At 42.5% G+C, this 18,738-nt stretch overlaps 1 protein-coding gene across 2 annotated transcripts; it reads right to left on the reverse strand.

Annotated features, from left to right (window-relative positions):
• Positions 1-219: 219 nt before the first annotated feature.
• Positions 220-15,713, reverse strand: fbxo46 (F-box protein 46). Of its 2 annotated transcripts, XM_034700696.1 has the most exons (4): positions 15,193-15,713; positions 5,270-5,391; positions 4,004-4,628; positions 220-3,916 (listed from the first exon to the last, which is right to left on the reverse strand). In XM_034700696.1, the coding sequence occupies exons 3-4, from the start codon at positions 4,481-4,483 to the stop codon at positions 2,096-2,098; spliced, it is 2,301 nt and encodes a 766-aa protein (XP_034556587.1). In that variant the 5' UTR covers positions 4,484-4,628; positions 5,270-5,391; positions 15,193-15,713; the 3' UTR covers positions 220-2,095. The 2 variants fall into 2 exon arrangements, with proteins under 2 accessions (XP_034556587.1, XP_034556586.1); XM_034700695.1 differs by lacking the exon at positions 5,270-5,391 and having other exon boundaries at positions 15,193-15,607.
• Between the last annotated feature and the right edge of the window lie 3,025 nt (positions 15,714-18,738).

Below are 18,738 nucleotides of genomic sequence, written 5' to 3' on the forward strand. Positions count from 1 at the left end.
TAGACATTATTCCTTTCAAAGAAGAATAACACAGAAGTGTATTTCTCTCCTGTAAAATGTTAAAGTCAATATCCACCCTGATCAGATAAAACAAGTCTGTTTTTTGTCGTTGTAAAGAACACATGATTTAATCAATGACCGCTGAATGCACTCTGAGGAAAGCCACACTCAGTTACAGGCCTGGTGTTTATTTACTCATCAGTCACCACACAAACCACATAGTGATTCAGATTTCCAGTTTTAATCATCACTTCTGTTTTTATTTAAGCAGATATTTCCCATTAGCATTGTACATGTCTGGAACCTACAGAGTTCTCCCAACACTACCCAACCATCTTCCCACCTCCATGCAGAGTTTCAGCATCATTCATCACGCGAGTTCTATAATGTCCAGTCTGTCGGTTTGCAGGGGTGGGGGGATCGTAACAGCGAGGGGAAAGAGGGGTAGGAGAGAGGAGTTTTTTTTTTTTTTTTTTCAAGAATGAAGGGTCAGAGCCGTCACCAGGCACTGTTCATCTTACACTCCCAGAAAAGAGTTATGGGTGGATCCAGTAGAGCTGGATGGAGTCTATCGAGCGTCTAAAATCTAGCCTCTTACAGGGTCCTGTGCAACTCCCAATACTCTTGATCATCTGTGAGGTATCTGACGCCTCAATCTCCTGCAGGGCGGGTAAGAGGTAGGGGGCTTTTAAGGCTGGAAGCTGGTGTAGAGAGTTTCTGCGGTCTGTGGTAGTCGGTTTCACCCGCTTCGAAGCATGAATGACGGCTTTGGCAAACACTGCCCTCTGCCAAAATTGGAGGACGGAGGGGGAGGAGGGAAGGAAGAGAGCTGGGGGTTAAAACAAAGGTGGAGTATTTAAAAAATACTTCTTTGCAGGTGTAGTAGGGTGACAGACTGAAACAGGGAGAACACAGTCCTCAAGAATAAAAGCAAATACAACAGCAAACATTCTCTGACACACACCCCAATAAAACTGCAACAAAAAAAAAGAAAACAAAACAAAATGGCAAACAAGCAAGTCAATCAAATCATACAAAGTGACATCAGGCCTTTCCAAAGTGACATCAAGTTTCTCTTTTAAATCCCATTCGATCCCACTGTTCTCTTTCATTATAGTCCATCCCAAATGATTCTGTGTAAACCAGAAAGTACTTGTTGGCTCCTCTTTATGGCTGGTCAGCAAGGTTAGGGTCCACTCTGAAAATAATGACTAAAACAGGTCCCAGTGGCCAGTGACTGGCAAGCACTGTTAGACTGTGCCCATTATAAACCAATGGTATATCTATTTCAGAATTAACTGTGTCAGTGACACAGGCAATGATTTCAGCAGCATTGTCAGGGGGCTAATGGACATAGAACAACATTACAGCACATTCAGAGAAATAGAAACGCATGGCGCGGGACAGGAACGAATGGCAATCTGGTACAACGGAAAAAAATCAAGTTTGCTTTATACAATCACATTTCTATAGCAATGCTGAACATTCCACCACTGAAAACTTTTACACCTGTTGGGATTCAGTACAGCTCATTCCTCGAAGCACCATTGTACAGCTAACATGGAAGTGTGTGATACACAGAACAACAGAACATGTATTGGGAACAGTAAGCAGGCTCTAGGGCATTACATTTCTATGCGTCACTTTATGAATGCTAATCTCAATGAAATTACACTGCAACTTTTCACATGAATTACCTAACAACCATGTACTGAGTTAGACAGAAACCCAAATGAGTGAGAGGCAAAAAAGAGGGCTGACTGACAGCAGCAGGAGGGGACCCCAACCCTGGTATGCAAACTTTTAAAAGGTGCCACTCTGGAGCACAGTGGGAGGAGAGAGGGATTCTGGAGGGCTTGAAAAACAAAGGCAAGGAGAGCGACACACCTCTCTTCCTTCTTTACCTCTCACCTCCCTCCACTGAGGGCAAGAATGAGAAGGGAGTGCTGGAACAAAGAAAGACAAACAGTCCTGGAGTGTTGACTCCTCTGTGTACTCCTCTCTCATCTTTTTGTCCTCTGAGCAGAGGTGAGAGGGAGAAAGAAAGAGGTATTCAGGAGGAGATGAGAGTTGTTTGAGGTGTACTCTTTCCTCTCTACCTCGCCTCCTCCCTCCTTTCCTCTCTCTTGGCGCGAATGGACTGAGAGCCATCAGCAGGCTGCTGGACCCAGTTGTTATCGTGGAGTCCAACACGGCAGCCTGGCGTGTCCTTGTCTGTACGCCGGCAACACATCCAGTAGGAACGTCCATAAGGCAGGTCGTGGTGGTAAGGTTTGGGGTGCCAACGGCACAGGGAAACATCCCCGCGCTCATATTGCCGCTTACACTGCTTGCAGGGGTCGTCTCGATAGAGAGGGTCTTGATTCCAGCGAGAATCCACCGCCCGCACACCATACGTTTCGATCAACACCTTGAAGTAGTGGCATGTGCACTTTAGGGCTGCCAGTGAGCGTGTGGGCAGGTAGCTGAAGATGTTGACCATGATGTGGTCGGGCAGCAGCAGCATGTACTGACGTGGTTCGAGGAGGCGCTGTATCTGAAAGCGGATTTCTAGGAAATCGTGGGACACGTGGCGATAGAGGCGACAGAGGGAAGGGTCTGTACAGTCCTCCCCAACACTAGGGGAATCTGGTCGAGTTGCCCGTTCCCCTGAGCCCACTGCCACGCCTGCCCCAGGGCCGTTGTTATTGGCACAGTCCAAAGAGCACATTCCTGACCCACTGCCAGCAACTGTTCCTTTAACATCCTCCTCTGGGCCCCGGGAGGGCTGGAGGAAGAAGAGTTGACCAGGAGGGGGATCTTCTGATGAAGGGTCAGTGGAACTACCTACACCTCCACCACCCCCACCCCCACCAGGCATAGCAAAACACACCGTCTCCTCCTGCACATTCTCTGTACTGTCCTTGCCATAAAACACACATTGGTCCACGGCACCTGTCACCACCACCTCCACATGGAAGCCAGTCACCCTCTCCCTCCCCACACCAACAGCTTTCTTCTCCCCAGAGGAAAGCTCCTGGTTTGGGTCTGGACTGCCACAGGCTTGCCTGTCAGGGTGATGGAGGTCTCCATCCGGTTTGGGGGCAGCAGTTGTGGCAGCAAGCAGCAGACTACTGGGGTCTCTAGATGAGGGGCTGACGAGCTGGTAGAGGTCACAGGTGATTTTCTCTTTGGCCCTGGCTGCTGCCTGGTTACCCCCACCACCACAGCTCATAAACATACAGCGGGACCTGCCAGCTGGCTCCAACTGAGACCGCGGGTCCAAGTTTGACACTCGAAAAGCTATTCTAACCTCACCATGACTGTGACTGGGGGGTGGAGGGGGGGTCACCATGCTGGACTCCCCTCCTCTTCTACGCTCACTCTCTCTGTCTCGATTAGAAGAGTCTGTTCCTGGACCAGCACCCAGATTAGACAGGTTCTGGGACTCAAAGTGTGCGATGGCCTGGGCTACCCTGCATGATTCCTGCTGCTCCTCCAGCTCCTGGTCTGTCTGAATGGGAGACGAAGACTCCTGGGTCTCTTTGGAGGGCTGGCCACTCAAACTGTCTGACACAAAAACTACAGGGGTGGGGTCTGACACTGTGCCCCGCAGCAGAGTGTGCTGGTTGGGGGTAAGGGCCTGGCTTTGAGTTGATGTGGGAGTCTGCTGGTGTTGTTGGTTCCCATGAACAGCCACAATCCCCTGGAGAGCCATGGCCGTCCTCTGCTCAACCAAGGCCACCATTTCTGCCACCGACAGCAGGTCCGTCTCATTTACTCCACCTAAAAGTTGCTCATCGGGGCTCGGAGGGGCAGGGGAAGAATCATGACTGAGGTGAGGTTCTGAGGCTTGGGAGCGAGTTGGAGGGTCATAGGACGAGCATCGTCTCCGTCTTTTCGCTTTGCTGCAGTCAGTTGCCCAGTTACCCTTAACCTGAGGGAGAAGAAAAGATGTCGCTTTAGATCACAAATAACGACGTTGGATAGAAATGGTCTTGCAGCTTTGGGTTGAGCTTCTTACCTTCATGGCGCTGGGTCTGGGCTGGCCGGCTCCACTGAACTGGTGGGCAACAAAAAAGGCGATCTTCTCCTTGGTGTTCCCTGGCTTTATGACATACCAGGTGTCTAACAGCACGCGGCCATCTTCCATCTGGGACCCGGAAGAGGGTGGAGAAGGAGGGGCTGAAGAGGGAGCAGGGGCCTGGCTTTGTGTAAGTGAACTGGAGACATGCTCCGGTTCAGGTGGAGTATTTTCTGAGCCCACATCTTCTACTTCTCCGTTCTCCTCCTGCACCCCCACTATCATCCCCCCATCTTCACCTCCATCCACCGCCCTTCTGGCACCCGAGGAGGGCTCGGCCTTGCAGAGGGAGGGGGACCCCGTCCCACCTCCGCCTCCACCGCTGCCCCCTGAGCCTGGACTCCTGGCTTTGTTCTGGGAGTAGGTGCCAAAGGGGCGTGGGCACCACAGGCGGATGTGGGAGAACGTGTCTCGGTCCATCAGGATGCGGACCACAGGGACATATCGGCATCTATGCTGGCCAGCAAGCACCCAGAGCCAGAGCTCTCATTGTCAGCTCCCTGTCCCAGTGCCAGTGATGGGCACTGTCTGTCACCAAGCTCTCCAGCAACACTGTGCATACAACCTGCATCAACGAGAAAGTGAAGAGAAAGAGAAAAGTAGTAAGAAAGACAAACAAGACATTGATATAACAGATCAGTCACTGAAAACAGAGTTTGTATCTCTGGAGCTACACTGCTTGTCAGGGCCGGGATCAATTCAGATAATCAATGACCAACTGAGGCCGTATTGACCCGATGCCTGATGCTGCAGTTCAAACAGAGTGTTAGCATTGTACACCAGAAGCCAGTTGCTAGACTTGAGTGAACTGAACAATCATCACACTTTTCGTGAGTTAATCACAACTGGCCGGCCTCCTACTTTGGCCAAACTCAATTAACAATTACTTGCTACAGTATACTCAGACATCTCCCAGCTTTAGGGCCCGTAAATTAAATTAAAGGGATTCCATTTCAGGTTTGGTGTCTGCGGCCTGCAGATGAAAGGGATGAGAGATGGAATATAAAAGCTACAAATGCACTCCTCTCTCTCTCGCTCTCTCTCTCTCTCTCTCTCTTTGCTCCTCTCCTGCATCTCAGTGCTTCAAAGAGGACTTGCTTAATAGAAGGCAACACAGGGAGGAGCATGCAGACATATGCTGGACCTATTTATAGCAAACAGCAGGAGGGGGTGGGGTAGTAGTGAAACTGCTGTAGCTGTCCTCACCCCTTTCTCCCAGTCCAAGAGCCTCTGCTACAAGCTGAGGGGGGGCGGGCTTAACTTCATGCAGCGTGCTTTGCTTTTGCAGCTCTGCCAGCTGTAGGGTCTGCCAGGAACGTGCCGGCACGCTTAAGGAGAGAAACAAGTGGCAAAGAAGCAACATGTTTAACTCGCTGCCGATTTGAGAGACAGCTTGCATCCAAAATCACACCTCATCAGTCCTGAGCTGCTTCTTTTTAGCTTTAACTTTACACTTAAAATCCTTAAACTGTGACACAGCGTTTGACTAAGAGGACTTTAATGAAATCTCTCTATGGACGACTGTAAACAAAGCAAAAAGAAGTGTCTAACAGGCAAAGACAGCAGCATATCTGTGTTACAGTTTACTGTGGCACCACAGAACAAAAACACCGGGATCATTAAATAACCTCAAACAGATTTATAGTATAAATACATTTAACATATCTTACGTTCTCTATAACATGACATTCTCACTGATTTCCATTCCTTTGATCTGGTGTGTTTATTAAGCAAAATAGGCCTCAGGGAAGGGCTGTGTACCAGTGTCACTACCGTCACCAGTGTCACTGTCACGACATGGATTTGGCTTTACCATTAACACCGGTTCAAACACGCGTTCAGGTTTTTGTACACACATGTTTTGTTTTAAGTGCACACAGATGCAGCCACGACGGCAGGTAAAAGACGGGAGCGGTTTGTGACAGACAACAATGTGGACCGAGTCCTGGTCCACTCCCTGTTTCACTCTAACACTTCAGAGCCACAATCACCTCACAGGGATAGAGAGGAACGCCTCCTCCTGATAATTGTAGCTCGGCGAAAGCTCAGTTAGCTCGGCGATAAGCACATTTAATTTCTGACAATTTCTTTAAAATAAAAGTCCCCTAATTGTTGAACAGCCTTTATTCTGAAACAGCCTTGTCAGGAAATACAGCGTTTTCAGCAGTAGTAACTTTACACAACTTGCTCAGTGAAATAAAGGAGCTCTCTAAAAATGCAAACAGGGATGCAGGAGAGAAACAGAAATTCAGATCCACTGATTCAGGAAGTACAACTTCTGAAGAAGTGAACACAGTAGCTTATAGAATCAGACATGAGTAGAGTATTTGCATTGCATCACAAGCTTGTTTGAGGGGTAGAGGGGTCGTAACATGTAGGGATGGGCATTTCAAGCCAAAATACTATTACTATAAAAATACTACCTGTCCCATTAACAGCCCTTTTGTGTGTCAGCCACCTTAACCAGCACAGGGAAGAGGTGCTGCTCGTAGCGGGCACTGACAGCGTCTGTCTTGATCTTTATGTCGGTGTTTCTGTGACGCAGGGAGGTGTGTGTGTTTACATTTTACAGCCATTCTCAGTCTCTGGAAATACGTGTGATGTAGAGTGAGATTTAGAAATGGAGAAAATCACCGCGACAGTCGCTAATGTTTTCTTCTTATTTTGCTACTTAAAGCTAGGGTTGGTAGTCACGGAAAACTAGCATGAATTTGAATGTAGCATTTCCTCAGGACTCCGTCTAACCCCTCCCCTCCTCCCTCGGAGCTCCTCCAAAACGACGCCCCCGCTCACATGCACGAGCGCCGCTGACTACGATGGTGACTGATTCAAAACCGGTCCTCAGCACATCGTTTGTGTTTTGCACTACATCAACTCATGTCTCACTCAGCGGTAAGAAAACACCAAAACATTATCATGGTGAAAGTTAAAAACACAAACAAACATGAAATGTACGCGTAGGAGGCGGGCAGAACGGCAGGACAGGATTTGATTGGTTTCATAATTTGGTTCCTGGTGGCAGGGATTGGTTGGTGTTTTCCCAGGTTTACTCAGGCTGTAGATAGCGGCTTCTTTTGGCTCTTTTTTAAGAACACATTATGTATTGATTGCCATCGGGACACAAAGATCATTTCAACCAGTATAACAAAAAGTGTATCTAAATCTGACTACGAACCCCAGCTTTAAAGCAGTTAGCATTCTTCTTCTTCCGTTTGCTAATGCGGTTAACAAACAGCTTTCAGACGCTCTATAGCTACCGTCTGGCGGGAAATCATTGCCCATCCCTAGTAGAAAGTCATCATGTGTTTCCGTGCATGATCTCCTTTAATTTGGCAACACAGGGACATCATACCGTTACTGGAAAAAGCAAAACAAACACTGTAATATTAATTTTAGGTCACATCGCCCCTTCCTACGTCAAACTCATTCACAACAAAAAGAATAAATTGCTGATCTGTTTGCTGCAAATACCGTTTACACTACAAACTCCAGCTCTGCTCCACATTCCCAAAACACACACCTTGAAATGATGCCAGTGTAATTCTATACAGGGTGTGTTTTAGTGGACAATACAAGCTAGTGCTGCAGCATCTCAGATCTCTTTAAACAGTCTTGTCTTTAACAAAAGGTCAAAGTTCTCTCCGTGCCATGTGCCATGTCTGAGACATGCTACTGAATGCTACTGCAAGGTCAATTTATCATTGACTGAAACATGAGTCTATCAGTGCCAACTTCAATCAAACCCCCAGATAAAAACACTGACTCTTAAGTGCACCATGAGAAAAAATGATGTTTTCCTTTTCCTTGCTGTGAAGCACAAAGAAGGTTGCTGCATGTTCATGCTGATCATGGTAAAAAGGCAAATCCTGTGAGAACATACACTACCAGTCAGAGGTTTGGACACACCTTCTCATTCAATGGTTCTTATTAATTTTAATTATTTTCCACATTGTAGATTAATACTGAAGACATCAAAACTATGAAATAATATGGTTTTGCCACAATATGGATTACAGGGCTATCCATTGTGTACTAACCCTACCTCTGAACAACACAACTGATGGTCTCAAACACATTAAGAAGGCAAGTCATTCTACAAATGAACTCTTGACAAGGCTCATGTTAATTAGAAACCATTCCAGGAGACCACTTCATGAAGCAGACTGAGAGAATACCAAGAGTGTGCAAAGCTGTCATGAAGGAAAAAGGGGGCCACTTTACAGAATCTAAAATATAAAATTAAATGTTAATTAAATAATTCCATATATATTATTATATAGTTTTGATGTCTTTGGTATTAATCTACAGTGTTTACAATAATTAAAATAAATACAAACCCTTGAATGAGAAGGTGTTTCCAAACATTTGACTGGTAGTGTACATTATCACTGAAGTTACTATTTAGCTGCTCAATGATAAGATTTCACTTTGCTTTCTTTTTTTTGTTCTGTGTGACACCAAACTCTTCCCTCAGCCCGCATGAGTCTCACGCTTTAGTTAAGAATAAAGTTTCACATGCTCCGAGGAGCTCGCTCTGTTGGCTGTATAGCAGGACATAAAAAAATATTTATAGCCCACTCCATTCTTAGTTTTTCAGATCATACCATTATGGGTTTTAACAAGATCATCGACTGGATGAAGGACTGGATGATTGTAGTCACTGGGATCTCTAGCTATGAACGATACAAGCTGAGTAAGTGTCAGCAGACTCATTTTTAAGGCATGTAGAAATGTTGAATAACATTCTGCTTGCAACACTTCGTGACTTCTTGCTCCTTCACAGAATAATTATTAGTTTGTCCACTGGTGTTGTGGAGAATATTGCTACTTAAAGTCATCCCTCACTCTCTCCTTGCCTTTCGTCCATCAATAAAGGTGAAAATAGTGCAAAATATTCTATTAAAAGAGAAACTGTGTGTGTTATCGCTCTCAGAACTGAAAAGATTGCATTATAAAACAGACTTCAACAGCACTCCAGTTGCATAACAAACATTACCAGTTATTGCCAGATGTAATTGCAATAGAAGTTAATACAAGGTGTGGCTCAGTGGAAAATAAAAGATGATACATGAGTATCCTACGATGTTACACGCAATGAATGCAGATCTCTTTAACGATCTTATTGCACAACATTTTTAACATGTTCTCCTCCGATTACTCTCTGTGACTCTTCACACTGCAGCATGCCTTCAATCCACAGATAAAAAGCAGGCCGTTGTCCTTCTCCTCAGTCTGACACACTGAACGGGTGGAGCCTTGTACATTTGGACTAATGGAAAGGCTCAGAGAGGTGCAAAAGCACACACCACCCACACGGTGTTGGGAACCAATTCAACTGCTTTCTCTGTAATCACACAGCAACAACACAGCTAAGAGCAGGCAGATTATACTGTTGTGAAAAAAGCTAGTAAACCCTCTTTACTGCCCTTTCTCTCCGTGACCCCTTTATGACTTTCTCACTTTAACTTCTTTTATTCTCTGCCTTCTTTCCATCAACTCCTCTTTTGACCTCCCTCTCACTGCATCATGGAATCCATCTCTCATAACAGATTGGACGGTATTAAAACAGGGGCGAGAAGAGACAATCCACCCACTGCGGCACTTCAGTGCAAAGTCAAACACGCACACTGAACGTCAGCCACTTACACAGACCACAGATCAGAATTATGAGCTCTCGCTTCAGTGTGAATTTAGGATGGTTTGGAGGTTAGCAGGGTTTGAATTGAGCTCCATCTGCACTGAAACTCAAGATGAAAAAAAATCTCACTGCTCCTCTGTTATTTGGCAAACAAGTAAATTGTGCAGTGCAGCCAACGTTTGGCACGGAGAGGGAAACACACAGCCAGGTTCCTCCTGACGGTCTCTGCAGGGTAAAGCTCCACTCTGTCACCTCCTGCTCTCTATGATCTCTTTCATTTGGTTAACACAGTTTAACTGTTGACAAAGCAGATTCTTAATCTTTATTTTCAAGTGACTGGATTTCACAAATGTCATGAGATGAAGGTAAACGGCACATTATTCACTTCAGAGCTTCATGCTACATGAAAAAGATACAGATCCATGACAGCTCTTCTATTCAGTGACCGCCTGAAGTGGTACTCAAATAGCTGCAACAGATTTGTAATGTTATTGCTACACAACAGCTGAGCATTGCACTGCAGATATTTACCTTCAATTTGAAATACAGTTTTTATTTCCGTCTCATCAGAACACATCCAATCTGAAGACCAGAAGCTCAGAGTGTGACACTAAAGTCTGAGATGAAATTTGGTTGGTGTCATTGTTCTTTGAAAATTGCCAGGAGTAAGGCCAAGACCAAACTAGAGATATTTTGTATTTCAAAAAGGTATCATTTTTTTGTGTCAAAAATAAAATGAAATTTAAAAAAAGACACTCAAACAATCACAGTACTGCTGAGGGAACAAGCCAAATGTAAACGTTCTGGTTAATTGCGATTGTTTTTTGTTTTTAAAAAAGGATCCTGCTCTAATCTAAATGAGCATGTCTTCACCATAGACTGAATAAATAATGAACGTAGTATCTATGACGTCTCCCATCTGTTCCTGAGCGCTGTTTTGAAGCCAATCATCAGCAGAAGCCATATTAGTAATGCTGAACGCAACCTAACTTAGTGTGAGGTAAAGAGGCGGGGTTTGAGACTCCTCTTTAACAGCTACAGTGCCCCCGCCTGTCAATCAAGTCAGTCATGTCCTTATATGGGCAAAACTCGTAATCTTAATATCTTCTGTTGCGTTATAAAATAATTCAGCCCCATACAGTGTGTGCCGATTGAGAAATTATCTCTTCAGACTGAAGCCGTTTTTTGAACCAGGCAGTAAACATGTTTATTTCTGCTGCAAATATCGTCTTTTTTTAATGGGTGTGACCAGAGGTTGACGCTTGGTCATCACGTCCCAAATAGTCCCCAATTCCTTTTCTACATCACCATAAGAGAGTTTCTTAATTTCATCAGACGGTATTCCAAAAGTTTGATTTCTAGAGATCATGAGCACAATGACCTTGTGACTAAAAGCCAAATTGCATGAAAGCTATGTTGCCAATATATGAAGATTGTTCTAACACCAATACCAAAAGTGGAAAAGCTACTGATCTCCAAACATGTGATGAGTTAGTATGCCGGTCTAGAAACTGATCAGAAACCTTCATTTATGAGCGCAAAAACAAAACAACATAAACACTTGAGTGGTCTCTCCCCATTCTGACCACTCGTGTGTTGATTGACCTTTTCTTTGCAAGAAAAATAAAACCTTGTCGGTCGGCAGAAGTCTCCATTTCATTCCTAACCAGTAGCGGAAAACTTCCACAACACTATTTAACCAGAAATCAGCCTTTAAAGAGGATCCAAACTAAAGTCTATGTCTGCAAGTTGCACTGCATTGCAACCATCAATGTTTTGGCAGCCTTTAGCAACACCTATTTCTGAGCAGCTAAGAATGTATTACAGGTAACTGTGTGGAACTGATGCTGCTACATATGTTAAGCATACAGCTGTTAAAATGAATATAGAATCATGTATCTGGATGCACTAGAATTGAATCAAAACTTGAAATCAGCTGATACAAAAGAGAAATAACAAAAGAAGTGTCAGAGTATCAGCTGCAGTGTTACATTAAATTTCTTCTCTAGCTACAAGTTAGAACAGGAAATGCTACCATTAACTCCACGGCACACACCTTTGTAAATTTTGGAAACTTGCTGACCAGACAAAAGAAGACAAGTGTAGAACACACAGAAGGAGCTATAAAAAGAGTTCTGAGAGACTTCATCCATCCACTATCTCTCAAATCCTCACACAGTTAAAGGGTCAATCCAATCTCAGTCCATTTTCAGTCCTTCACATTACTCCCTAATGGTTGCTCGGAGTTAGCACTGAGCTACTTTCACTCTTTTTTCCTCTGCATTTGAAACAGTCCCTGCAAATGAAGGCTTGGGTTTGGTTTTAAGCTTTCTGCATCAACCTAATCCTTCAAATCCTGTCCAAGCACAGTGGCAGCAACACTGCAGCAGCACTACAGAGCTGGTGTTTTCCACACGAGGTACCGAAGCAGTCTGACGTATAAACTGTCACAAGAGAACAAGGATTTTATGAGTTATAACTTATCAATTTAATAATCTCTACATGCAGATCTATGCAGCTCAAAAGGAAGCAGCAGACAAAACATGTCAGTAGTTACAGAACTGCAGAATGCAGTGATTAGACTGTTAAAGCTTTCAGTACAGAATGTAGATAAAAGGGTCAAATTAAGTTAGATATATCATTTATGTCAGTAGAATGTTACTAAGTGGACCCTGAGGGACAACATTTTTGACATATCTTAATATGCATTACATAAATAATACATTAAAGATTAGTATTATTCGAATTTGATCAAGTCTTTACACATTGAGACTGAATGCCTTCACACTGTTTCGTTAGAGTTGAATTGTTGAGTTGAACGCCTGTGGATTGCTGCCTCAGTCAAAGTGAGGAAATCCACCCAATAATCATTACATAGCTGCACACAACACGTCTGCACGAATGTCAACAAGGTACGGCTGTGTCTGAGACAGACTCTTTACATTGAAACGTATATTCTGCTGAATCGGGTCATTTCCCTAAACAAATCACGAGCAGTTTGGCATGCCATCTCACCAGGATGATGGTTCTACTGTGTGAGTTACAGGTAGTTTTTGAACTGTGAACCACATCCTCATTAAAAGCCAATTTAAGATTTAACTGGTACACCAGTTAAAATCTTTAATTTAACCGGTGCAACACTTTCCGCCTGCTGAACACAAAGAAGCGCCAATCTAACTCAGCATCACTCATACTGTCCTCCAGCGCTTTTCACAGCATTTTAGCCAGATGGCCAAAAGCTGACGAATGATAATACTGAAGCATGCCAAAACGTCTTAGCTCAATCTCCCTCTCTGCATGTGCGCCTGTGAAGACAATGCAACAGAAGAGCAGCCAGCAGGCCAGCTTTGCAGCAAACTGTTAGCAGAACAATGGAGCTGAGTGCATCACTCCAGCAGTCCGCTCAGGAACATTATTACATTGAGAGCCGCCTGTCTGTCGGGACACCTAGGAAGAGTGTCTGTCTAGCTCTGTAGGGCTGTCTGTGTGTTCTTGTGAGTATCTGCATTAACATCATCACAAGACTTTGATACAAGCTTTGGTACTACTATCACAAAGGCCACTGTGTCAACACAGTGCAGTATCTGGACATCTGAAAGGAAGACGGGGGAATCACGTTTTGTCCAACAATATCACATCAGACAGTCCTGTGTGTAAGAGGGCGACTTCAAATCCAACAAAACTGATCACATTACAGCAACGATGATGTGGATTTGAATATTCTTCTGTCCAAAAACAGATTTACTGCATGGTTATTTAAAATGTCTTACTCTAAAACTATCAGTAGATATCACCCAACATTAACAAATATGTTTCATACAAGAATTAAAATTATTTATCACATAAGTGAGGGTAAAGTCCTGTTTCTTCAAATCAAAACAAATGCTATTTTATCTTGTTGCAATGAAGACACTTACTCAAGCAGTTTTCTTATCAGTACTTGACTTTGGTGATGTTTTTTAAATGCTTGCTACCTCATCTTCACTGAAAATGTTGGAGTCAGTGTATTATCATGCTGCTTTCTGTCTCTGGTTTGAGTTTCTGTACACATCATGAGAAAGTAGGAGAAGAAGAATGCAACATTGGCACATCATTCATTAAATGACCATGCTACATGAACTGCCTTATTGATTATGTTCACCACTGGTCCCTAAAACTCTCAGTAGGTTTAACCTTCAGTCACATGTATGATATACCATTGATTTAAACACCACAACTAATGATAAATTACCAGGTTGTGCACATGTTGCACTCCTGCATGTTGCTCATTTATTGTTAGGTGTACTTTGGCTTGTTGTTGTTCTTTGTGAGCAACTTTTCTCCTGGTGATATTTTGGACAGAACTATTTCAGTGAGAATATTCCTACTGAAACAAAATATAATTAAGATACAAACCCAAAAAGTCATTATTACAAAAGTATTGCAACGCTAGGTGTCAATCAACATGTAGTCTCCACTGTGAGTGAAGTACACTACCAGTCAAATGTTTGGACACACCTTCTCATTCAAGGGTTTCTATTTATTTTGATTATTGTAAACACTGTAGATTAATACCAAAGACATCAAAACTATGAAAGAACATATATGGAATTATTTCATTAACAAAAAACTGTTCAACAAAGCAGAATATGTTTTATATTTTAGATTCTGTAAAGTAGCCCCCTTTTTCCTTCATGACAGCTTTGCACACTCTTGGTATTCTCTCAGTCTGCTTCATGAAGTGGTCTCCTGGAATGGTTTCTAATTAACATGAGCCTTGTCAAGAGTTCATTTGTAGAATGACTTGCCTTCTTAATGTGTTTGAGACCATCAGTTGTGTTGTTCAGAGGTAGGGTTAGTACACAATGGATAGCCCTATTTGACTACTGTTGTAATCCAGATTATGGCAAAACCAGATTATTTCATAGTTTTGATGTCTTCAGTATTAATCTACAATGTTGAATATAATTAAAATTAATACTGAATGAGAAGGTGTGTGCAAACTTTTGACTGGTAGTGTATGTCAGGTGTAAACGCAGGCCTGAAGCTCACTTTAACATTACTTTTCCTGGTTCTGTTGTGGATCACCATGTAAACCTGCAACACTTCATGTGATAATACCAACTTCCCAAGTTACAACCAACAAGACTGGTGTTGCAAACATCACTGACAGCAACATGGATGTTGATTTATATATTTAAAATTAGCATAAAATACAACAGCAAATGAATCCTCCTAGCTGTTATCAAACTAGAACACAGTTAGCTTAACGTCGTAGTAAAATGCCAAAGTATGTGTTTGACTTTACCTTCATTTAACGTGAACTAGGCCAAAACAACATAGTAACTTAATACTTTAATGAGGTTATTAAAGGGTAGCTGCGCATAGTAAATTACACCCAGCTTGCTAACTGGATAGCACAACTTACCTGCAGAATAACATGACAGCGTTTGCTAGCAGGCTAACAAGGTACATAAAAAATAGCTAAACGTTTCACTTTGCAACAACTCACCTTATCGAACTTTAACTCCACAAACGATCGTCTTGACTTCTCGATGACAAGCCTCTCCTCGCTGTATTTCCCTCTAACCGAACCAGTCTGTCTGGTTGAATGCAGGTGACACGAGTTAACTATTCGTGTCCACGTAGCTAAGCTAGCTCGTCGACATTAGCCAGCAGCTACTTTCTGTTATCCTTGTTCTAGTGATGGCCGCTATCGAGGCTTCTTGTGTGCCTGACAGTTGTCTGAACAAAGTCTAGTTGACTGTATGCCTTGTTAGGAGTTCGAAGCAGTCCCTCTCCCGCTATCTATTTAGAAGTGACACAAGCTTTTACGGTATGTTCTCGGGGATACCAAAATAATCAGTGTCAGAACGGCAGCAGGAGGAGGAAGGCCATCTTGTTGACAAGCAGCTGCATAAGGCCCACAGCCAATAGCGAAGCAGAGTCGGTGGTGTGCCCATATATGGCGTCTGCACTGCACCCTCCCTCTGCTGCCCTCTCTCCCCCCCACAATCACTACACAGGACCATACTATAACATCCCAACTTCAAGAGGTCACCGTGTCAGTGACAGGTGGGGAAATAAATGAGCATGCATAAATCAAAATCACACTTTAACTTTGAGGGGAAATATATAATGAGCGCGTTGGCAATCGGACATTTGTTGTTCTGAAATAAACTGGAGACCATGAAACTAACTTACAATGATAATGTCGGAGTATGTAGCATGTTATATAATAGAATAGAATAGAATAGAATAGAATAGAATAGAATAGAATATCTTTATTATCATTGTTACAAGTACAACGAAATTAAGTGCAATCTTGTTTCAGTGCAAATAGATAATATAAAAAAAAATATGTGCTAAGAAAACACAGACTAACCCACAAGACAGACAAACCCACACATACATCTACATTGGACATTCATTGCACAATCCCTCAGGTAAGATATCACAGTACTGAATTTATGTTTTAGTAGTGTTCAGTGCAGTGATGGCTGTGGGGTAGAAACTGTTTTTCAGTCTATTTGTGCAAGTTTTCATGCACCTGAACATCCTGCCGATGACCCTCTGAGCCACCTTTATGACCCCCTGGAGTGCTTTCCTCTGCGCCACTGTGTTTAGGTTGTATTTCGTTAATCATAATAAAGAGCCTTAAATACAGCCATGTAAGATCATGTTTTAAGAAGAGACAACACAGATCCTGGTCCAGGGAGGGATTTTTAAAAACAAGACAAACAAAAACACACCCAAAAGTTTTAATGGTTATAGTAAGGCACATTTCTTATTACATTTTAGGTGGCTTGTCAAAATATAGGCTATAACTGCATCATCAGAAAGGTTCAAAACCTCCAAAAAAAAACACATTTTATATGAAACAACCAATGTGTGTGTGCATTTTTCTCCCTATGTTCTATTTTAAATCACCTAATATTTTTCAATTAAAATTTCTTGTAGCATTTTCCCTATATTGTTGGACAGGTGCTATACAAATGTTTCCTAATTTCATCATCTTCTTTCATTTTCATTTCACTATTTGAGTCGTCCTTGCAATTGCCCATGTAATTTGTTACATTTTAACTGTTCTCATACAGTTTCACCGCTGATATAAAATAATTGAGTGCCAATTTTATTCCCTTTTTTCAATTACATCTTTCAAGAGCCATTTTTATTTGATGCAATGAATCTTGGCTGTAAAGACCAATACTCACATTCAGTTTCCTGTAGACAGGTGCGTGGGAGGATATACCCACAGGCAAGGAGAGACAACTCCAGCATGCTGTCATTTCACTTGCAGCATAGATTACTGGAATACTGAAACACAAGGTCTATGGGCCTCCATCAGGTGTCAAGAGCTGTTTTTTTTCTTGTTTTTGGTGCAATGACCCAGTTTGCCAACAAGGATCATTAAAGTTTCCTCCTGTCTTCAAAAACCTGTAGGTGCTTGTGTTGGAAATGAGATGTCACCAGTATGTTTACACTACCACCTAATATGTTTGGATGGGCAGTTTTAGAGAAATACTGTGAGTGTTTGTATTGCAGTGGTTTTATGTTTTGCATACATTTGAATGTCATATAGCTTGGAGTCAAAAAGAAGTCAGAGCAGTGCCTTCTCGATCCAGCAGAGGGCCAGACACTGCATTGCGTGTGCCTATGGGCATAGTCGTCTGCAGACTGCTTCTCTTAGGTAGACCTTACTGTCAATTTCAGTCTGCTTCTGGCTGTCACATAAGCTTAATTTTCGAGTTTTAAACTCTGATTCATCTTCTTCAAAAAGTATACATAATAGTCGCAGATTTCTTGGGTCAGTTGCAAATTAATTAAAAAAAAGGCAAACCTACGGTCAGGAAACATGAAAATATTGCACAAAACACAACAACATTTCACAAAACGGAAAGGGAATGGACAACACTTGTTGGTTCTGATTGGACAGAACTCGACATCTCAACATTATTTCCTGTTTCAATAACTACTACTCAGCTGAGTCCCTGCACACATTTTTAAGTGATGTTTTTGTGAAATGTTGTTCAGTTTTGCCCTTCAGGGCCACCGTATAAACCACTACAGGAAATTTTCAGCATACTTTACTTACAAGCCTACATAACTAACACAAATATTTTCAGGTTTCCCTTGAAAAAACACAAAACAATAAAAAATGAAAACCTGAATAACCTTACATCCTACATAACTCAAAATGATTCATATTCCAGTGGGGTCATATGGTGGTTCAATGATGATATCATGTTATGGCTCCAAATACTTCTGTTTTCTGTTAAAGCTGAAATCAAAGACTTTTTATGTAAATTATTCTTAATTTCACATATCTGTTGTTTGGTTGACTCATGGGTATTGCTGAGAAAAGCAGTATATCTAGGTTTATTTTCTGGTATTTCTGCCCTCATTCAGAGAGGGATTGAGTAGAGCAGGAAACTGGGTGACAGATTGGGGATAGACATGGGGTAAAGGGATGCAGGTTGGAATTGAACCAAGATTGTCTGCTCCAACGAATAGCCTCTATGAATTGGGCATGCCACAAGACCAAACTGGCATTTGACAAGTAATATTTCTCAATGTGAAATCTTTCATTGCTCCAGCAATATTAGAATATGCAGCATTGTTTCTTTTTTTATACTAAGTAATGTGTTTCAATGCACAGCCTCTCTGTTTGGTCTCTGCAGTGATGACAGCGTTTCACTCAAGGGTCCTCTTATTAATTTGTATCCTAATCACGTGCAAGGTGAGACACATGAGTTTGGTTTATACAAAGTATCAAAAATGAAATGTTTACCAGACAAACATGCTTTTTCAGTTTAGAGACTTGTTTGGGCAAAACGCCCTACCAGTTCATCCTTCATTGCTGTGCCTTTTGCCTCATCACTGTGCCTTCTAGGTACTTATTTACCTATATATTCACAAATACTCACACCATTTGATTAAATGTTTTTTTTACTGCTACCACTGCACTGTAACAGTTTTTATTTGTGCATTTTTTTTGCAACATACTGTATTTACAGTCTATACATAACAGTGTTAATATCCCATGACTAACCATGCT

This window comes from Notolabrus celidotus, chromosome 14 (genome assembly GCF_009762535.1).
Source record: "Notolabrus celidotus isolate fNotCel1 chromosome 14, fNotCel1.pri, whole genome shotgun sequence".
Classification (NCBI taxonomy): domain Eukaryota; kingdom Metazoa; phylum Chordata; class Actinopteri; order Labriformes; family Labridae; genus Notolabrus; species Notolabrus celidotus.

Coding starts and splice junctions, on each gene's coding strand:
- fbxo46 (XM_034700696.1), bottom strand. CDS start 4,483: ATGGACCGAGACACGTTCTCCCACATCCGCCTGTGGTGCCCACGCCCC. Junction 3,917..4,003: donor CCAGACCCAGCGCCATGAAG/GTAAGAAGCTCA, acceptor CTTCTCCCTCAG/GTTAAGGGTAACTGGGCAAC.